At 44.3% G+C, this 22,003-nt stretch overlaps 1 protein-coding gene across 22 annotated transcripts in view; it reads left to right on the forward strand.

The window, feature by feature from the left end:
• The window catches only part of LOC119840976 (zinc finger protein 883-like), a 104,946-nt gene extending 83,642 nt beyond the window's left edge, over positions 1–21,304 (forward strand). For 3 of the 22 annotated variants that reach the window (XM_043495329.1, XM_043495330.1, XM_043495328.1), the window contains exons 2-4: positions 424–506; positions 6,698–6,824; positions 18,145–21,304. In XM_043495329.1, the coding sequence (XP_043351264.1) occupies positions 483–506; positions 6,698–6,824; positions 18,145–20,360 (2,367 nt within the window). In that variant the 5' untranslated portion in view covers positions 424–482 and the 3' untranslated portion in view covers positions 20,361–21,304. Of the gene's footprint in view, positions 1–177; positions 507–6,407; positions 6,576–6,697; positions 6,825–17,662; positions 17,791–18,144 lie in introns of those variants that run through there. The other 19 variants (XM_043495346.1, XM_043495343.1, XM_043495339.1 and 16 more) reach the window with 18 other exon arrangements.
• The last annotated feature ends 699 nt before the right edge of the window (positions 21,305–22,003 follow it).

Genomic DNA, 22,003 nt, shown 5'->3' on the forward strand with positions numbered 1-22,003 from the left:
TTCCAAGACAGTCATTTCCCATTTTGTATTTGTGCAACTGATTGTTCCTTCCTAAGTGGAGTACTTTGCATTTGTCCTTATTGAATTTCATCATGTTTACTTCAGACCGTTTCTCCAGTTTGTCCAGATCATTTTGAATCTTAATCCTATCCTCTAAAGCACTTGCAACCCCTCCAAGCTTGGTATCGTCCGCAAACTTTATAAGTGTAACAGACTCTGTTACTGGGAGGGTTTCACCATGTCTCAGAGTTACACCCCGGTGGGAGGGAGCTAGGCCTGTACTGGAATAAGGTCACTCTGTGCTTCACAGTGTGGCAGAAACTAGAATGTCCATTATCAGGGAAAAATCCAGGGGGAATCGGCTTCTGGAATGGACAAAAGCTCCATCTGAATTCTTTCACATAGCTCTCCTTACCCTCACAGGCTACAGAATAACGTCTACGTTTCACTCCAGATCATCCCATCCTCCCAGGGAGAAGGAAATGGCTGCAATGGAGCTGGCTCAGGTAACGGATTATCAGGGAGCTGGTGGTGAGTTCTGCTTGGAGGGAGAGGAACAGTAAATGCATAGGAAGTTGTGAGCTGCTAGAGGTGGTGGGAGGCAGGAAATATCTAGGGTGGAGAAAGGGAGGGGACAGGATGTGACAAACCTGCTGAGACTTGTGTAATTTAGGGTGTGATGGGTTGTTACCCCCAGGGTGCAGTCTTGGGGGCTTCTGGGAACCGCTGTGCCCTCTAACCCTCAAGCTGGGCTGGCCCTTCTCACACTGCTTTGCTGGAGATTCAGCCAGCCTCTCCAGGGCCTGTTATCAACCAACGCAAAAGCAGCTGGTGCCGTATACCCAACTAAGCTACCTGAGTGCTTTACCTAAGCCACTCAAGGACAGATAGAAGACAACAACCAATTTCCCAGCTCACCAACTTTGCACACCTGCTGTAGTATAAATCCAGAATTATACCATCTTATAGTGCACAGGGATCTGTATAATGTAAGCTCATTAATATAGTTTGCCTTCCCCTTGATATGGGAAAGATATGTAGAACAAGCTTGTGCTAACCAAGCTGGGATTTTCCCCAGACACTTCACTCAAAATACATAGGTTAAGATAAAGCATAAAACAAGTTTATTAACTACATAGATTCATAGATACTAAGGTCAGAAGGGACCATTCTGCATTCTAGTCCGACCTCCTGCACAGCGCAGGCCACAGAATCTCACCCACCCACTCCTATGAAAAACCACACCTATGTCTGAGCTATTGAAGTCCTTAAATCATGGTTTAAAGACTTCAAGGAGCAGAGAAGCCTCCCTCAAGTCACCCATGCCCCATGCTACAGAGGAAGGCGAAAAACCTCCAGAGCCTCTCCAATCTGCCCTGGAGGAAAATTCCTTCCCGACCCCAAATATGGCAATCAGCTAAACCCTGAGCACATGGGCAAGATTGACCAGCCAGATACTACAGAAAATTCTTTCCTGGGTAACTCAGATCCCATCCATCTAATATCCCATCTCAGGGAATTAGTCCTATTTACCCTGAATATTTAAAGATCAATTACTTACCAAAATCCCATTATCCCATCATACCATCTCCTCCATAAACTTATCAAGTAGAATCTTAAAACCAGATAGATCTTTTGCCCCCATTGCTTCCCTTGGAAGGCTATTCCAAAACTTCACTCCTCTGATGGTTAAAAACCTTCATCTAATTTCAAATCTAAACTTCCTGGTGGCCAGTTTATACCCATTTGTTCTTGTGTCCACATTGGTGCTGAGCTTAAATAATTCCTCTCCCTCTCCTGTATTTATCCCTCTGATATATTTATAGAGAGCAATCAGATCTCCCCTCAACCTTCTTTTTGTTAGGCTAAACAAGCCAAGCTCCTTAAGTCTCCTTTCATAAGACAAGTTTTCCATTCCTCGGATCATCCTAGTAGCCCTTATCTGTAACTGCTCCAGTTTGAATTCATCCTTTTTAAACATGGGAGACCAGAACTGCACACAGTATTCTAGGTGAGGTCTCACCAGTGCCTTGTATAATGGTACTAAAACCTCCTTATCCCTACTGGAAATGCCTCTCCTGATGCATCCCAAAACTGCATTAGCTTTTTTCACAGCCATATCACATTGGCAGCTCATAGTCATCCTATGATCAAGCAATACTCCAAGGTCCTTCTCCTCTTCCATTACTTCTAATTGATGCGTCCCCAACTTATAACTAAAATTCTTGTTATTAATCCCTAAATGCATAACCTTACACTTCTCACTATTAAATTTCATCCTATTTCTATTACTCCAGTTTACAAGGTCATCGAGATCCTCCTGTATAATATCCCGATCCTTCTCTGAATTGGCAATACCTCCCAGCTTTTTATCATCTGCAAACTTTATTAGCACACTCCCACTTTTTGTGCCAGGGTCAGTAATAAAAAGATTAAATAAGATTGGTCCCAAAACCGATCCCTGAGGAACTCCACTGGTAACCTCCCTCCAACCTGACAGTTCGCCTTTCAGTAGGACCCGTTGCAGTCTCCCCTTTAACCAATTCCTTATCCACCTTTTGATGTTCATATTGATCCCCATCTTCTCCAATTTAACTAATAATTCCCCATGTGGCATGGTATCAAATGCCTTACTGAAATCTAGGTAAATTAGATCCACTGCATTTCCTTTATCTAAAAAATCTGTTACTTTTTCAAAAAAGGAGATTAGGTTGGTTTGGCACGATCTACCTTTTGTAAAACCATGTTGTATTTTGTCCCATTTACCATTGACTTCAATGTCCTTAACTAATTTCTCCTTCAAAATTTTTTCCAGGACCTTGAATACTACAGATGTTAAACTAACTGGCCTGTAGTTACCCGGATCACTTTTTTTCCTTTCTTAAAAATAGGAACTATATTAGCAATTCTCCAATCATTCGGTACTACTCCTGAGTTTATAGATTCATTAAAAATTCTTGCTAATGGGCTTGCAATTTCAGGTGCCAATTCCTTTAATATTCTTGGATGAAGATTATCTGGGCCCCCCGATTTAGTCCCATTAAGCTGTTTCAGTTTCGCTTCTACTTCAGATATGGTAATATCTACCTCCATATCCTCATTCCCATTTGTCATGCTACCATTATCCCTAAGATCCTCTTTTGCCTTCTTAAAGACTGAGGCAAAGTATTTGTTTAGATATTGGGCCATGCCTAGATTATCTTTAACCTCCACTCCATCCTCAGTATTTAGCGGCCCCACTTCTTCTTTCTTAGTTTTCTTCTTATTTATATGGCTATAGAATCTTTTACTATTGGTTTTAATTCCCTTTGCAAGGTCCAACTCTACTCGACTTTTAGCCTGTCTCACTTTATCCCTACATGTTCTGACCTCAATTAGGTAGCTTTCCTTGCTGATCCCTCCCATCTACCACTCCCTGTATGCTTTCTGCTTCTTCTTAATCACCTCTCTGAGATGCTTGCTCATCCATCTTGGTCTACAACTCCTTCCTATGAATTTTTTCCCCTTTCTTGGGATACAGGCTTCCAATAGCTTCTGCAGCTTTGATTTAAAGTAATCCCAGGCCTCCTCTACCTTTAGATCCATAAATTCTTCAGTCCAATCCACTTCCCTAACTAATTTCCTTAATTTTTGAAAGTCAGCCCTTTTGAAATCAAAAACTCTAGTTGCAGATTTATTTTTGTTATCCAGAAAGATAGATTTTAAGTGATTATAAGTGATAGCAAACAGATCAAAGCAGATTACTTGGCAAATAACAAAAAATTCAAACTAAGCCTAACATGCTAGATGGATAGAATTTGGATTAGCAATTTCTCACCCTGACTGATGATACAAGCAGTCCACCAAGTTTCAATACACAAGCTAGAAATCCCTTTACCCTGGGACCAGCACTTTCCCGAGTTCAGTCTTTGTTCCTCAGATGTTTCCAGTTCTCTTGTGTGGGGAATGAGGCCAAGAGATGATGTCACACCCCACCTTATGGCTTTTCCATATGGCAGGAACCCCTTTGTTCCAAACTCAATTCCCAGTCCACTTTGTGGAAAAATACAGGTACCAAAATGGAGTTCAGTGTCATGTAGTCTGGTCACATGACCTAGCATTGCCCTGCTGAGTCATGATAGCCATGATTCATAGACTGGCTGAAACATTCACTGGAAGGCTAAATGAAATACAGATACAGAGTCAATATCCATAACTTCAGATACAAACATGATACAGGCACACAAATAGGCTAATCCTATTCAGCAAATCATAACTTTTCCAATGACACTGCATATTACGCATCTTGCATAAAATGCATCATAATTATGTCCTAATCATATTATAATCCTGCCACTATGATGAATATGGTGTGTAGTGTCAGATAGGGCCTAATTTCAAGGCACAGGAGTTGGGAATGGAACTTCCCCTCTTTGTGGAACAGGAAATAACCCTGCAGCCAGGGCTGAAAAAACTTCCCAGACTCCCAGTGCTGGAACCTGAATCTACTGACACTTTATTAGTTACCACCAACCCCAATCTTTGTGGCAACTGCAACCTTTATCAGTGATGGTTTTATACAGTAACTCCTCACTTAACGTTCCTGAAAAATGCAACTTTAAGTGAAATGATGTTAAACTAATCCAATTTTCCCATAAGATTTAATGTAAATGCCAGGGGTTAGGTTCCAAGGAAATATTTTTGGGGGCAGACAAAAGGCATTATATACAGCTTTTTGGCAGCGCTTAGGACTTTCTGGGAGGGAGAGGGAGGAGTGGAGATGCAGCACTTTTCCCCTCCTCCCCATCCCTCCCAGAAAGTCCTAAGTGCCGCCAAACAGCTGTTTGGTGGTGGGGAAAGCGCTGGGAAGGATGGGGAGGAGACAGAGAAGAGGAACTTGTGCATTGCTTCCCTGTAAAGTCGCTGCTCTTCCTCAAAATCTTACATGCAGTGCACAGAGCAGGCAGCCAAACAATGGTATAAGGGAGCATTGCACAACTTTAAACGAGCATGTTCCCTAATTGAGCAGCGATGTAACTTTGAAACAATGTTAAGTGGGAGGACGTTAAGTGAGGAGTTACTGTATTCTCTTCTAGGTCATTGATAAGAATGTTAAATAGCAGAGGGCCAAGAGCCAATCCTTGTGGGAACCCGCTAGAAATAAATCCATTCAACCATGATTCCCCATTTACAATCACAGTTTTTAATCTATTTAATGTATGACATTTTTATTATGTACCATTCTAGTTTTTTAGTCAAAATATTGTGCTGAACAAAGTCATATACCTTACAGAAGTCCAAGTATATTACATCAATACTATTAGCTGCAACTAAACTTTTGATCTTATTCAGTAATGATATCCAATAAGTTTGATAGGATCTAAACCTTTGTTAATGGGTACTAATTATATTACCCTCCTTTAATTCTTTATTAATGAAATCCAGTATCGGCTGATCCATTATCTTGCCCAGTATCGATGTCAGACTGACACTCTTATAATTAGCTGGGTCATCTCTTTTACACTTTTTAAAATATTGGCACAGCATTAGCTTTATTCCAGTCTTCTGGAATTTCCCCAGTGTTCCAAGTCCTAATTAAAATCAACATTAACAGTCTACCACACTCCTCCACCAGGTCTTTTAAAACTTTTGGATACAAGTTATCTGGACCCGCTGATTTAAACATGTCTAACTTTAATAGCTATTGTTTAACATCCTCGTGAGTTATTGTTGGAATGGAAAGAATGTCGTCGTCGGTATCTTATGATATGAGTGCATCTGTTTTTCTCGAAATCCAGGAGAGAAATATTTATTGAACACTTTTTTTTACTTCTTCTGCGTTATTTTTGATAATTCTGCTGTTTCCGTCTAGTGATTTACCACTACCATTGTTAGGATTAATTTTGTACTTTAAAAGCTTCCTTCTTATTTTCATTGATTGGTCATTGATTTGCTGATAGCTTCCCTTAGCAATTTTCTACAATTCTGACCTAACTTCTTTTATAGATTCATAGATATTAAGGTCAGAAGGGACCATTATGATCATCTAGTCTGACCTCCTGCACAATGCAGGCCACTGAATCTCACTCACTAACTCCTGCAATAAACCTCTCACCTATGTCTGAGCTACTGAAGTCCTCAAATCATGGTTTAAAGACTTTGAGGTGCAGAGAATCCTCCAGCAAGTGACCCGTGCCCCATGCTACAGAGGAAGGCAAAAAACCCACAGGGATTCTTCCAATCTGCCCTGGAGGAAAATTCCTTCCCGACCCCAAATATGGTGATCAGCTGAACCCTAAGCATGTGGGCAAGATTCACCAGCCAGATACCCAGGAAAGAATTCTCTGTAGTAACTCAGATCCCACCCCTTTTCTTTACTATTGACATCCCCTTTCTTCCATATATTTTATTTGAAGAGTATTGGGATTCCTAACAGGGAGCCACCAGCAGGGTCCATAGATAGTCCCATCTCCTATATCAAGCTCTGGCTAGTAGGTATGTGATAAATGTGAAGACCCTGCCTTCGTCTGTCAGCTGGGAGACACAAAGGTTCTTTCTTTCTACCCTCTGATGCCTCCTGGTTGCTGTAAAGCAAGGTGGGGTGGGACTGTTGACATGTGCCTCCCAGAGCTTCCATTTACCTGGTCCTGCTGTTCCGTGAATAGTGTGGCTGTGACTGGGGCAGCAGGTACTGAGTGTTGGACTCTTGCTCTTTCAGGGGCCGGTGACTTTCGAGGAGGTGGCTGTGGATTTCACCAGGGAAGAGGGGGCTCTGCTGGACCCCACTCAGAGATCCCTCTACAGGGATGTCATGCAGGAGAACTATGAGTCGGCGGTCTTGCTGGGTAAGGAGTCCTTTCCCCTCGGTTATTAGAAGCTGTGGGATCTCTAAAGAACCTGAGTAGTAGTCACTTTATACCTTTATTCATCACACAAGTTTTGACAAGTTTCCTTGTCCCCCTTTTTTTGCCTTATCTCCCACCCACTAGTATAATTTTTGGACATGTGCCTTTTTGGTGCCATCAGTCATTTTAAAATTGCATTTAATGTATCCTTATTGGATACGTTAATAACTATAGCTTTCATGCCTTCCTCATTTTAAGAAGAAAATATGTTGCCTGTAGAATTCTAAATTAAGTAAATAGGTGTCTGACTCTGTAACAATGCTGGTTCTGGTGGGACCCAACTGAGAGTGCCAATTCAGGACAAATTGCTTAAAGCAAGGCAGTTGCAGCCCAAGGCTGGGGTTTTCTCACCTCTAAGGCAAACCAAACCAAACCAGCCAGACAGAGAGGACTTTGGTTTTACCCCACTGGCTAACCACAAGTCACACAAGCAATTCCCTTAGACACTCCAGTTTCCCAGTATTGTGACAGATTTCTGTCATGAATCTATCTGAGGCGTCAGGTGATCCGGCTGAGGCCACAGAATCGTTAAGGGAGGAGATGACGAAACACATCAAGTGTCTAAGTTTTAAAACTTTATTGATAAAATAATAAAATAACAACGGAGAGTGCTGGAAATGCTTCTACGTCACTCGAAGGAAGGAAAGAAGGAAGAGTTAGTGCCCCAAGCCCTAATCCACTTTTATACTCACATACACCCGACCCAAAGCTGGCTAAGTCTGGGTTTAACGTAAGAAGAAGAGTGGAGGAAGGGTGGACGGGAGTGCTGTTCTGGGCCCAGGTCATCTGAGGATCCGCTGTGATCTCCAAGTTGCTCCAGCTCTCAGGAGGGTTTTAAGTCCTGGGCTCCTTGTGCGGGGTGCTTCGTTCAGGGACCTCTGCTCCTGTTGCCCTCTGTGCCAGTCCAAGCCGGCTTTCCATGGTGTCTTCAGCTTTCTCAAAACACCCTGGCTCCAGGGATGCAAGGCTCAGTGCCCCCTCTTGCTGTCTTGCTGCTGTTTTCAGTCTCTTCAGTCTTAGACCTTGTTTTCTTCTTTCCTGGCCTCGCTGCCTTGCAGATATGTGCAGTTGGGTTTTTCTTTCTCATGGCTGCTCAGGCACATTCACACCCCTGTCTTTCTCGGCTGTCAGCCAAGTCTTGGCTGTGAGCAGCGTCCTTGGGCTGGGGCCAGCGTCTTATCGTTGGACTGAGCTTGCTAGCTGCAGTGTTGAGTTAACCCGTTCTCTGCTCTCTTTCTCCTTTGGCCTCTTGCAGCCTGCAAAAGAATTTTCCACTCCCCACTCACACCTTTGACCCTCCCCAAAATGCTTTGTGATGCTTGCAACAGTGTTAGCAAAATGCAGTGCTGATCTGCCTTCCCCAGGGGAACCCCTGAGGTTGTGATAGTATCACCACCAGTGCCACTCATTGTGGGGATAAATGGTTATGAAAACCATTACCCCAGTAAAAGAAAAAAGGTTCTCTAGATCTCAAAGGGCCAAGCCTCAGACCCAGGTCAATATACAAATCAGATCTTACTCACAAATCATGCTGTTGCCAATCCTTTAGAATCTAAAATCTAAAGATTTATTCATAAAAGGAAAAAGATATAGATGAAAGCAAGAATTGGGTAAATGGAATCAATTACATACGTAATGGCAAAGTTCTTAGTTCAGGCTTGTAGCAGTGATGGACTAAACTGCAGGTTCAAATCAAGTCTCTGGAGTACATCCACAGCTGGGATGGATCATCAGTCCTTTGTATAGAGCTTCCATTTGTAGCAAAGTCCCTCCAGAGGTAAGAAGCAGGATTGAAGACAAGATGGAGGAGCTGCAGCAGCTTTTTATAGTCTTTTGCCATGTGGTTTCTGCTTTCTTTGTCCCAAAGACAAGCTGTCCATCACATGACCTGGAAAAACCTCAAGAGTTCTGTTCATACGCATGTCCCTGCATACCTTGCTGCTTCACAAGGTGTATCTGCCTTCTCTCAATGAGTCAGTTGTATAGCTGGTGGTCCTTAATGTGCCATCAAGCAGACTAGGCAGAGCTGACACCAACTTGTCTGGGGTGTCACCTAGAAGCATAACATAAATTTGAAATATAGACACTCTATAGAGCCAATATTTATAACTTCAACTACAATTTGATTCACATATACAGACAGTATAATCATAACCAGCAAATCATAATCTTCCCGTAGACACCTCACACAACAACCTTTGTACCATATCTTCTGCAAATATATAACAGTGGTTGCAATAGTGATCTGTACAGTTACTGATTCTGTCAATAACGTCACAGACTCATGCATAGCTTGTGTGACAGTCAAATGAGCTCCTCTTTTGATAGGAGAGTGTATAATGTTGCCATTCAGGACCCCATGGGTGAAGGGAGAACAGAGGCGTGGGAGGGGAGGAGAAGAGGGGGAGTAGATCATTCTCGGGTGCCAGGACTTGGGGAGGGTATGTGCAGGATTAGAGCTAAGAAGCAGCAGGGAGGGATGAGGTAGTGAGAGATGGGGAGAACATAAGAACAGCTAGACTGGCTCAGACCAGAGGTCCATCAAGCCCAGTATCCTGTCTTCTGACAGTGGCTGATGGCAGGTGCCCCAAAGGGAATGAACAGACAGGTTATCATCAAGTGATCTATGCCCTGTCACCCAATCCCAGTTTCTGGCAAACAGAGGCTAGGGACACCATTCCTGCCCATCCTGGCTAATAGGGGGGAACACAAGAAGCTCCCAAGGTGCCAGGAGGTGGTGCCAGCTGAGAGTAATGGGAAGAAGGGGAGGGGAGTGTGGAGGAAGGCCACCCAGGAGGTGGCCTGGGTGCATCAGTGGGAGGGAGGAGAGATTTGGGGGATCTAGAGCTGTGGAGGATCCCAGACCTTTAACCCCAAATCCCTACCCAAGCCTTGTTGCTTTAGAGCCTACATTCCAGTTTTATTTCTGTTCGGTTTCACTTCATTATACATTTTTTCCTCAAATGTTATTATTTTAACTCTTGACCTCCCTCTCCCACTCATTACCCCCCTTCCCATATAACCTCCCCATCTGTATGCACAGCAATCCTGGCCAGCGATCCTGAGTCCTTGCTGCATCCCTCCCTCCCATAGCAGGGCCACTATCCAGGCACAAATGGGCTCTTTGTTGATGATGTCACAGGGTGGTAGTGTAGCCTGTACAATTTTTAAACCTATAAGATTACATGTTGGGGTACAACTTGCCCTTGTGCATGGCTACTCAAAGTTAATTGAGAAGATGGAATTTGGTGAAACACACAAACTTGATTTAATACAGAAAGTTACAATCGAAATCATAGACAAGGATCAATACACATAACAATTAGACTAAGATAAGTATAGTAAAGAGGGTCTTGTACTGTGCATACTTAAAAGTTATGGACGCTATTGCAAACAAAGATCAAGGGGCAAGGAAGACCATCAGAAGGGAGGCCCTGCTTCAGTTTACACTGTCTTGGGGACCTGACAAAATGAAAAAATGGTAACTAGGAGAGGTATTTTATCCATTTCCTTATGGTAATAGGATGGCTATATACCATATCTGCTCCTTTACAATTACAATGTCAATAGCTGTGCCAATCCTTTGGGAAGTTCATAATTAAGCATCAAGCAATAATACTCATGATTTACATCACGTATTTATTAATAATTCCAATAAATGAATGCGGTCCAACTGCTGACATACTGCAAAGCAACCTAATTGCTAAAGCCCACCCCAAACTTCCTTCTTTCAGAATCCTGTGGTGTATTGCACCTGTTTGTGTTTCCTCATTAGTCTCTCAAAATGAGGGTGCAAAATATCTGACCTGGGATTCTCTCCTTACGCCTATTCAGGTAAATCCCAAACTCCAGCATAACTGCTCCCACAAAGCCTCTACCTAATGTAAGTCCCTTAACTGTAGCAAGCTTCATAACCCATTTATTTATGTTCACCTCCTATCATATAATATCATAGAATATCAGGGTTGGAAGAGACCTCAGGAGGACATCTAGTCCAACCCCCTGCTCAAAGCAGGACCAATCCCCAACTAAATCATCCCAGCCAGGGCTTTGTCAAGCCTGACCTTAAAAACTGCTAAGGAAGGAGATTCCACCACCTCCCTAGGTAACTCATTCCAGTGCTTCACCACCCTCTTAGTGAAAAAGTTTTCCTAATATCCAACTTAAACCTTCCCCACTGCAACTTGAGATCATTGCTCCTTGTTCTGTCATCTGTTACGACTGAGAACAGTCTAGATCCATCCTCTTTGGAACCCCCTTTCAGGTTGTTGAAAGCAGCTATCAAATCCCCCCTCATTCTTCTCTTCTGCAGACTAAACAATCCCAGTTCCCTCAGCCTCTCCTCATAAATCATGTGTTCCAGCCCACTAATCATTTTTGTTGCCCTCTGCTGGACTCTTTCCAATTTTTCCACATCCTTCTGTAGTGTGGGGTCCAAAACTGCTCACAGTACTCCAGATAAGGCCTCACCAATGCTGAATAGAGGGGAACGATCACATCCCTTCATCTGCTGGCAATGCTCCTCTTTATACAGCCCCAAATGCCGTTAGCCTTCTTGGCAACAAGGGCACGCTGTTGACTCATGCAGCTTCTTGTCCACTGTAACCCCTAGGTCCTTTTCTGCAGAACTGCTGCCGAGCCATTCGGTCCCTAATCTATAGCAGTGCATGGGATTCATCCGTCCTAAGTGCAGGACTCTGTACTTGTCCTTGTTGAACCTCATCAGATTTCTTTTGGCCCAATCCTCTAATTTGTCTGGGTCCCTCTGTATCCTATCCCTACCTTCCAGTGTATCTACCTCTCCTCCCAGTTTACTGTCATCTGCAAACCTGCTGATGGTGCAATCCACGCATCTTCCAGATCATTAATGAAGATATTGAACAAAACCAGCACCAGCACCGTCCCTTGGGGCACTCAGCTTGATATTGGCTCCCAACTAGATATGGAGCCATTGATCACTACCTGTTGAGCCGGACAATCTAGCTAGCTTTCTATCCACCTTATAGTCCATTCATCCACCCCATACTACTTTAACTTGCTGGCAAGAATACGGTGGGAGACCGTATCAAAAGCTTCGCTAAAGGCAAGGAATAACACATCCATTGCTTTCCCCTCACCCACAGAGCCAATTATCTCGTCATAAAGGCAATTAGGTTAATCAGGAATGACTTGCCCTTGGTGAATCCATGTTGACTCTTCCTGATCACTTTCCTCTCCTCAAAGTGCTTCAAAATTGATTCCTTGAGGACCTGCTCCATGATTTTTCCAGGGACTGAGGTGAGGCTGACTGGCCTGTAGTTCCCTGGATCCTCCTCCTTCCCTTTTCTAAAGATGGGCACTACATTATCCTTTTTCCAGTCGTCCAGGACCTCCCCTGATCGCCATGAGTTTTCAAAGATAATGGCCAATGGCTTTGCAATCACATCCGCCAACTCCTTTAGCACCATTGGATGCCGTGCATCTGGCCCCATGGACTTGTGCTAGTCCAGCTCCTTGCCCCTCCATGCATGTTCCAAGGTAATAAGCAATACTCTGATAATGACATTTTACCTCTAGCGAGTATAAAATTGCCCACAAGACATGAGACTAGGTCATAGATCATAAAATCAGGTCAGAGTCAACTGGAGAGAGTGTTCTCTTTCTTCCCCCCCCCACCTTTTCTGCAGCTGCAAGCTGTCTTCCTTCCAGGCTCCTTAGATCTTTGAGCCTGTTCCTCCCGAGGTTGCATGGCCGAGTTCTTCTTTCTTACATTCTCCTTTTCCGGAAGAATTAGAGGCTGTTGCTCCTGAATTTTAGTGTTTAATTCCCCAGCCTTCTCCACACACTGGGGGAGTTTAATTGTCCCTCCCATTACATCTTAGTCACTAGATTTCCTAATTCCCCAAAATGTGCTTTTGCAATGTCACATTTCTGGAATAGCTAAGCCTTAGACCTGCCTCCATGGTCTGCTTAAGGTATGCCCTCTCAAGTATCAGGCCTCTACCAGCCCCTCTCTGTGGGTAGGGACCCACATGCCTCTACTTTTTGATCAGGGTTTGAGGATTGCAGCTTGTCCTCCACTCTGTTCACTGGACTAATGTCCAGTTCTTGTGCTTTGCTTTCTCTCCAAGGGCTGTGAGCAGTTGGTGTGTGATAGAGGTAGGAATTTTGGTGATACTTGTATGATGCCAATACACACCTCAGTTTCCCTCTGTGATTGGTATTGTTATAATTATAAAGAGCAGGAGACATGAGGTGTTTTGTCACGTAACTGTCATGGGGTGATATGAATGGGTCATTTAAGGACTGGCTGTGACCAACATACATCAATGGAATACCCGACAGAGACAAGGGAATAATAGTCACCTGTCCATGGGAGGATCTCGGGTTGGCTGAGTGAAGCATACATGGACTCGTAATGTTTTGGGGAGCAGGAAGAACTGGGCTCGCAGATGCAGGAAGCTCTACTGGAGTGAAGACAAATGGACAGGCACAGTGAAAGGAAACCAAAATGTTTTCTACAGCAGCATGGCTCAAGGACAGTGGCCAGTGTAGACTATATTGTCATCTTTGCTTCCCAGTGCTAATCTAAGGACTTTCCAATGGTGTGTTTTGGTTGACTAATAAACCCTGCTGTGTTTTATGTCTGCCCAGTGTCACAGCAAAACTTGCTGAGGTGCATTGAAGCATGCGTGAGGAACAGTATCTGAACAGCAGTGTGGTTCAGCTGGAGCTGCTGGGCAGAGCTCACAGGTTGGAATAGGAGTGTTGAAGCCATAGGCTTAGTCTCAGGTGTTGAAGCTACATGGCCCATCCTTGTGGAAGAGTGAGGCGCTTTGGAGGTCTAGTGCACTCAAGGGGCACCACCCAAGGACTGTTTAAAAGCCAGGGCATTGCACAGGTCCTATGGATCCATGACAATGTGCCAAAGGTTAAGCCTTATGGGAAAAAGATATAAAACAAGAAAATGATCTAAATTCGTATTTACCATTGCCCCCTCCCTGATTGGTTCCAAAGTATATTAGAACCTTCCTTAAAGGCTTACCTCTTGGTTATCAGGTCATGTCAGTTTTGTTAGAGGGCTTTCCCTTCACCCTCCCACTTCTCTGGTTCTTGTCACGCAGACAGCAAGAAACAAAAGACCGGAAGTCGGAAGCGCAGACAATGCAATGTTTATTGGGGTTAGTTTCCAAGCAAGCATATTCCAAAGCCTTTCACACTAGTCGGGCTTATCTCTGAACGCTGATAGTCTGTTCCCCAGTGTTCCCTTCCCAGCTCCGATGCCGCAGAGCATTTACCTAGCGTCCCCCTTTCCGACTCTGACGTCGCAGAGCCTTGCCTGTGTCCCTGTTCCCATTCCACCCCTTAACACACATGATTCCAATTTCCCTTCCCCCTCCTGATTGACCCCAGTTTATACAGTAATATTCTCAGCTATATCTTAACTAATCATTTTACTGAAATTTTAACTGAAATTTTACTGAAATTCTAACATAGTGTAACATAATTCTCTAACCAATTATATCCCACTACCCTAATTAACTTACACCTAGCAATGTTAATTATACAGCTGACAGAAACCATTAGAGAACCAGGAATGATTAATAATGTAAAAGTGGTGGCCATAAATATAAAACAATACAGAAATGAGGGTTTCACAACCATTGATAAGTGATTTCTTGCCAGACAGGATGCTATCAAACTAAGTTTTCTTTAATCATCTTAAAATCTGTTTTTTTAAACTGGTGGTGATGGGCACTATCCAGACAGGATCGTCTTCCTAACAGCCCAATACCACCTTATTTCAATATGACTGGTTTGGGATGTGAGGAGGTGATCGGTCGCTTCCCAGCTTATGGCTGCCTCTGCTGCTTAGCCAAAGGCCTTAGCCTAACAACAAGGCCTCAGACTATCCTAGTGAGAGAAGGCCATACATAGTCTGATTTTTATTCTTTGTTTTTATACCCCTGTAACTAGCTAAGTAATTAAAAATACAGTAATTTCTCACTTAATAGGTTTCAGAGTAGCAGCCGTGTTAGTTTGTATTCGCAAAAAGAAAAGGAGTACTTGTGGCACCTTAGAGACTAATAAATTTATTTGAGCATAAGCTTTCGTGAGCTACAGCTCACTTCATCGGATGCATGCACCCGATGAAGTGAGCTGTAGCTCACGAAAGCTTATGCTCTAATAAATTTGTTAGTCTCTAAGGTGCCACAAGTACTCCTTTTCTTCTCACTTAATGTTGTAGTTATGTTCCTGAAAAATGCGACTAAGCAAAATTATGTTAAGCGAATCCAATTTCCCCATAAGAATTAATGTAAATGGGGGGGTTAAGTTCCAGGGAATTTTTTGTTTTGCCAGTCAAAAGGCATTATATACATTTTAAACAATTTTAAATAAGCAATTTAATACAGGTATAAGTTTTAAACTATTTTAAAGAAACAATACTACAATCATCATTGCTGAGTATGAAGCTTGGTTGAGGAGGTGGAGTCAGAGAGTGGAAGAGGGTGGATTGTCTGGCTGCTCCTCTTCCTGTTGTTGCTGAACTTTCTGAACGTGAAAAAACACATCTAGAGATTGTTTTGCTTTCCTTTTTTTTTCTTGGTAAATTTCTTTATAGGAAGTCATTAGATGACCAACTCCCCTAATCGCTTTGGAGCTGCGTTTCCTGTCAGGATCATCATCACTTAGGATTTGCAAGCCAGCCTTAACCTGCCTCTTCTCCCCCACACTTCCTCCTGCTTTACTCCACGTGCCGCATCCTCGCTTCGCCCCCCTCCCTTCCCTACCTCCTGCCTGCGGCAGTCAGCTGGTTTGCGGCATTCAGGAGGGAGGAGGGAGGAGTTGGCTTGCAGGTTCCCCCTCCCTCCCCTGCCTCCTGAATGCCGCAAACCAGCTGATTGCTGCAGGCAGGAGGCAGGGGAGGGAGTGGGGAGGCTGCGTGCCGAGTCCTCACTCCTCCCCCCTGCCTCCTGAATGCCACAAACCAGCTGATTGCCACGAGCAGGAGGCGGAGGGAGCATGGGGAAGGCGCAGATCTGCAGGGTCTGCTGGTGGGCAGGAGGCGCTGGGGGTTGCATAGGGGAGCTGATAGGGTTGCTGCCAGCTGTGGACAAAGCAGACAGCTAAACAACGTTATAGCGGAGCATTGCACAACTTTAAACTGAGTATGTTCTGTAGTGGAGCAGAGACGTAAGATTGAGACAACGTTAAGCGAGAGGATGTTAAGTTGGGAGTTACTGTACACCTAAGTTCTTAAAGTATAGGCTTTACAGGCAGGCCTGAATATCAATATTCTAACAGTGCGTTCTGCCCCCATATTGTGCTGTCTTCTCTATTTAGATTGTAAATTCTTCAGGGCATTGGCCATCTACTATTCTCTGTTTGTACTTTGCCTAGCACAATGGGGACCCACTGTTAGTTGGTCCTTAGGCAGTAAGGTAATGAATATGATTTATAATAATAACAACTCTCTTGCCACTTTGAGCCAAGGAAGATGGTCTTGGGATCTGTGGATGGGGGAAAGCAGTGGGCGTGTTGTTCCTTGACTTTAGCAAAGCTTTTGTCACGGTCTCCCACAGTATTCTTGCCAGCAAGTTAAAGTAGTAAGGGCTGGATGAATGGCCTATAAGGTGGATAGAAAGTTGGCTAGATTGTCGGGCTCAACGGGTAGTGATCAATGGCTCCATGTCTAGTTGGCAGCCGGTATCAAGTGAAGTGCATATAGGGTCGGTGCTGGGGCCGGTTTTGTTCAATATCTTCATAAATGATCTGGAGCATGGCATGAACTGCACTGTCAGCAAGTTTGCGGATGACACTAAGCTGGTGGGAGAGGTATATACGCTGGAGGGTAGGGATAGGGTCAGAGTGACCTAGACAAATTAGAGGATTGGGCGAAAAGAAATCTGATGAGGTTCAACAAGGACAAGTACAGAGTCCTGCACTTAGGATGGGAGAATCCCATGCAGCGCTACAGACTAGGAACTGAGTGGCTAGGCAGCAGTTCTGCAGAAAAGGACTTAGGGGTTACAGTGGACGAGAAGCTGGATACGAGTCAACAGTGTGCCCTTGTTGTCAAGGAGGCCAATGGCATTTTTGGCTGTATAAGTAGGGACATAGCCAGCAGATAGAGGGACGTGATCATTTCCCTCTATTCAATATTGGTGAGGCCTCTTCTGGAGTACTGTGTGCAGTTTTGGGCCCCACACTACAAGAAGGATGTGGAAAAATTGGAAAACGTCCAGCGGAGGGCAACAAAAATGATTAGGGGACTGGAACACATGACTTATGAGGAGAGGCTGAGGGAATTGGTATTGTTTAGTCTGCGGAAGAGAAGAATGACGGGGGATACGATAGCTGCTTTCAACTACTTGAAAGGGGGTTCCAAAGAGGATAGATCTAGACTGTTCTCAGTGGTAGCAGATGAGAAAACAAGGAGTAATGGTCTCAAGTTGCAGTGGGGGGAGGTTTAGATTGGATATTAGGAAAAACTTTTTCACTAGGAGGGTGGTGAAGCACTGGAATGCGTTACCTAGGGAGGTGGTGGAATCTCCTTCCTTAGAAGTTTTTAAGGTCAGGCTTGACAAAGTCCTGGCTGGGATGATTTAGTTGGGGATTGGTCCTGCTTTGAGCAGGGGGTTGGACTTGATGACCTCCTGAGGTCCCTTCCAACCCTCATATTCTATGATTCTATGTTATTGCTTAAAAATGAGCTGGGATTAAAACCATGGAATAATCTTCATGACACACATCCCACAAATTCCACTGACCTCCCTTGTTTTCTTTGCCTGGAGTAGAGTTTCCAGTTTCCAAACCTGGTGTGATCTCGCAGCTGGAATGAGGGGAAGATCTGTGGATCCCAAACCTCCAGGGCTCTGAGCAAAAAGTGCTCCCGAGAGCTGCCTGCTGGTTTAACCAGTTCCAGGTGAGGAATTGGTTAAACCAACTCAAAAACCGTTTGGGAATGCAGGAAACATTTGGGATGCCCTACAAAGACCCTGGGAGCTCTCCAAGTTCAGGATTGTTCCCTGTAGGTGTGGAATCATTATGGCAGATGTCACCTATTCTGACTGACAACTGGCAGCCTGTCCCTCTCCGATCTCGCTTTCCCCGAGTGTTCTGGTGAGATGCGGACCAAAACTGATCCCTTCCTCTTTCCTCTGAGGAAGGGTTTGGGGAAAATCAGCTCCTGATAGGTTTGATCTTTCCCACACATATTTTGGTTTGTTCATCCCCTTTTCCATTCCTTTCTCTGAGATTTCCTTTCTTTCCGACACAGGGAGTGACCTATGTCTGGATTCTCTCTGTCTCCCATCAGGTGATGGGATGGTGAGTGAAAATGAGGAGAAGAAACCCCAGCAGGAAGATGCTGAGCAAGAAGAACCACATGGAACGTTATCAGGAAGATCCAAACGGAACATTTCTGGGAGTTGTGCACTCCCAGAAAAAGCAAAAGCCTGTGAGACTCAGCACAGGCCAGAGGAAAACTTCAGTAGCCACTTAGACCTTATTACACGTGAGAGAATCAACTTGGAAGAGACATGCTATACATGCCATAAGTGTGGGAAAAGCTTCAATCGGAGCTCAACCCTTCTCACACATTGGAGAACCCACACTGGAGAGAAACCCTACACGTGTTCTGAGTGCGGGAAAAGCTTCAATCGGAGCTCTGCCCTTATCACACATCAGAGAATCCACACCGGTGAGAAACCTTATGGATGCTCTGAGTGTGGGAAATGCTTCAGTCAGAGGCCACACCTTACTGCACATTGGACAATTCACACAGGTGAGAAACCTTTTGAATGCTCTGAGTGTGGGAAACACTTCATTGATAGTTCAACCCTCATCTCACATCAGCGAATCCACACCGGAGAGATGCCCTACGCATGTTCTGAGTGTGGGAAAAGCTTTAATCAGCACTCACACCTTATCACACATTGGAGAACCCACACTGGAGAGAAACCCTACACGTGCTCTGAGTGTGGGAAAAATTTCAATCAGAGCTCAAATCTTATCAAACATAGGAGAATCCACACGGGTGAGAAACCTCATGGATGCTCTGTGTGTGGAAAACGCTTCATTCATAGTTCAGCCCTCATCTCACATCAGAGAATCCACACGGGTGAGAAACCTCATGGATGCTCTGTGTGTGGGAAATGCTTCAGTGATAGATCAGCCCTCATCTCACATCAGCGAATCCACACAGGAGAGATGCCCTACACATGCTCTGAGTGTGGGAAAAGTTTTAGTCGACACTCAGCCCTTATCACACATCGTAGAATCCACACTGGAGAGAAACTCTACACATGCTCTGAGTGCGGGAAAAGCTTCAATCGGAGTTCAAACCTTATCACGCATAGGAGAATCCACACTGGTGAAAAACCTTATGGATGCTCTGAGTGTGGGAAATGCTTCATTCATAGTTCAGCCCTCATCTCACATCAGAGAATCCATACAGGAGAGATGCCCTACACGTGCACTGAGTGCGGGAAAAGCTTCAATCAGAGCTCTGCCCTGATCACACATCAGAGAATCCACACAGGAGAAACACCCTACACATGCTCTGAGTGTGGGAAAAGCTTCAATCAGAGCTCAAACCTTATCACACATAGAAGAATCCACACGGGTGAAAAACCTTATAGATGCTCTGAATGTGGGAAACGCTTCATCGATAATTCAACCCTCATCTCACATCAGCGGATCCACACAGGAGAGAGGCCCTACACATGCACTGAGTGCGGGAAAAACTTCAATCAGAGTTCAAACCTTATCAAACATCAGAGAATCCACACAGGAGAGATGCCCTTCACATGCTCTGAGTGTGGGAAAAGCTTTAGTCAGCACTCACAACTTATCACACATTGTAGAATCCACACAGGAGAGAAACCCTACACATGCTCTGAGTGCGGGAAACGCTTCAGTTATAGCTCAGCCCTTACCACACATCAGAGAATCCACACGGGTGAGAAACCTTATGGATGCTCTGAGTGTGGGAAGCGCTTCATTCATAGTTCAGCCCTCATCTCACATCAGCGAATCCACACAGGAGAGAAGCCCTACACATGCTCTGAGTGCGGGAAAAGCTTCAATCAGAACTCTACCCTGGTCACACATCAGAGAATCCACACAGGAGAGACATCCTACAAATGCTCTGAGTGTGGAAAAAGCTTTAATCAGAGTTCAAACCTTATTAAACATCAGAGAATCCACATAAGAGAGACGCCCTACGGATTATCTGAGCATGGGAAAACCTTCAATCGGAGCTCAAGCCTTATTAGACATCAGAAAATCCACATGGGAGAGACACCCTACACATGCTCTGAGTGCGGGAAAAGCTTCAGTTATAGCTCAAAGCTTATCACACATCAGAGAATCCACAGTGGAGAGAGACCCTACACATGCTCTGAGTGTGGGAAAACCTTCAATCAGAGCTCAAGCCTGATTAGACATCAGAAAATCCACATGAGAGAGAATTGTAATAAATGTCTTGACTAGGGCTGGCCAAAGATAATTTTTTTTTTAAATCACATTTGCTAATTCCCATATAGTGATCTTTGCACCATCTTCACTCTGGTCTCTCAGCTCCCCGAGATGAGTTCCCTGCTTCTGCCTTTGCAGCTCACCCTTCTTTGGGGTCAGTCCTGTGATCTTTTCTATCAATTCCTTTCCTTTCCTTTTGAGTCATAGGAGTGTGTGTCCTTCCAGCCAGGAATGTTCATCATCTCCAGGTGAGAGAGGGAGGTTTGATCCCAACAAGCTACACTGAGGCAAAAACTACCTGTGCCTTACATCCACTAGGACTGTACATGGCATTGGCTGCTCAAGTTAGTGATCCTGGTGTAAAAAGACAATTAAACTTGTAATGCAGATGCAGCCCAGGTGCAGTGGTTGGCATTAGCTTTCCCCTTGACCTGACCTAACCTCCATCACTCTTCCTAGTCTAAACAAACCCTGAGCACCATAGTTATACTGTTCCCCCCATTTCAAAGCAATTGTTAGTCATCAAGTTCCGCTTTCGGAAACAACTTGTTTTGTTCCTAGTTGCTCTGATGTTGCTTCAGGTTGTGCTGGAGAGCAGATATTTTTACTACCATTTTCCTCACTTAGAATATATTGAACTATAACAAAGAGCAAGAACGGGGCGGGGATGGGGAGAAATGTCATTTCACCCTCTAACAATAAAAGAAGATTCCCTTATTCCCTATCACTCTTCCAATCCCCCTATTGTTCAGTTGCTTAGGTCAATATTTTTGCTAAAGAGCCAGGAAGAGAGTTTCCTAGTAAATGACTTGTAACTAAGCAAAATACCCATGCATTTGGCTCCCAAAGTAGTTGTGGCCCAGGCCCTGCAGGAGGTCGCTCCTGAAGAGATCTCCTTCCTAATCAGATGCATGTTGCCTATTATTTGGGAAATGAAATCCCTATCTAGGTAGAGATGGGACAAATGGAAGTGACATTTCTGTTCAGCTCACCCCTGGGAGATGCTGCAAATGTGTACAAAATGAAATCCATGTTGAATGTGATATAACTGCAGAAAGATACCTTTTTTTAATAGATACCTGACATTTGGTGTCTTACAAGGATTCATAGATTCATAGATACTAAGGTCAGAAGGGACCATTCTGATCATCTAGTCCGACCTCCTGCACAGCGCAGGCCACAGAATCTCACCCACCCACTCCTATGAAAAACCTCACCCATGTCTGAGCTATTGAAGTCCTTAAATCATGGTTCAAAGACTTCAAGGAGCAGAGAAGCCTCCCTCAAGTCAACCATGCCCCATGCTACAGAGGAAGGCGAAAAACCTCCAGGGCCTCTCCAATCTGCCCTGGAGGAAAATTCCTTCCCGACCCCAAATATGGCAATCAGCTAAACCCTGAGCATATGGGCAAGATTCACCAGCCAGATACCCAGGAAAGAATTTTCTATAGTAACTCAGATCCCATCCATCTAATATCCCATCTCAGGGGATTTGGCCTATTTACCCTGAATATTTAAAGATCAATTATTTACCAAAATCCCATTATCCCATCATACCATCTCCTCCATAAACTTATCGAGTAGAATCTTAAAGCCAGATAGATCTTTTGCCCCCACTGCTTCCCTTGGAAGGCTATTCCAAAACTTCACTCCTCTGA

Source organism: Dermochelys coriacea, chromosome 12 (genome assembly GCF_009764565.3).
Source record: "Dermochelys coriacea isolate rDerCor1 chromosome 12, rDerCor1.pri.v4, whole genome shotgun sequence".
NCBI classification, from domain to species: domain Eukaryota; kingdom Metazoa; phylum Chordata; order Testudines; family Dermochelyidae; genus Dermochelys; species Dermochelys coriacea.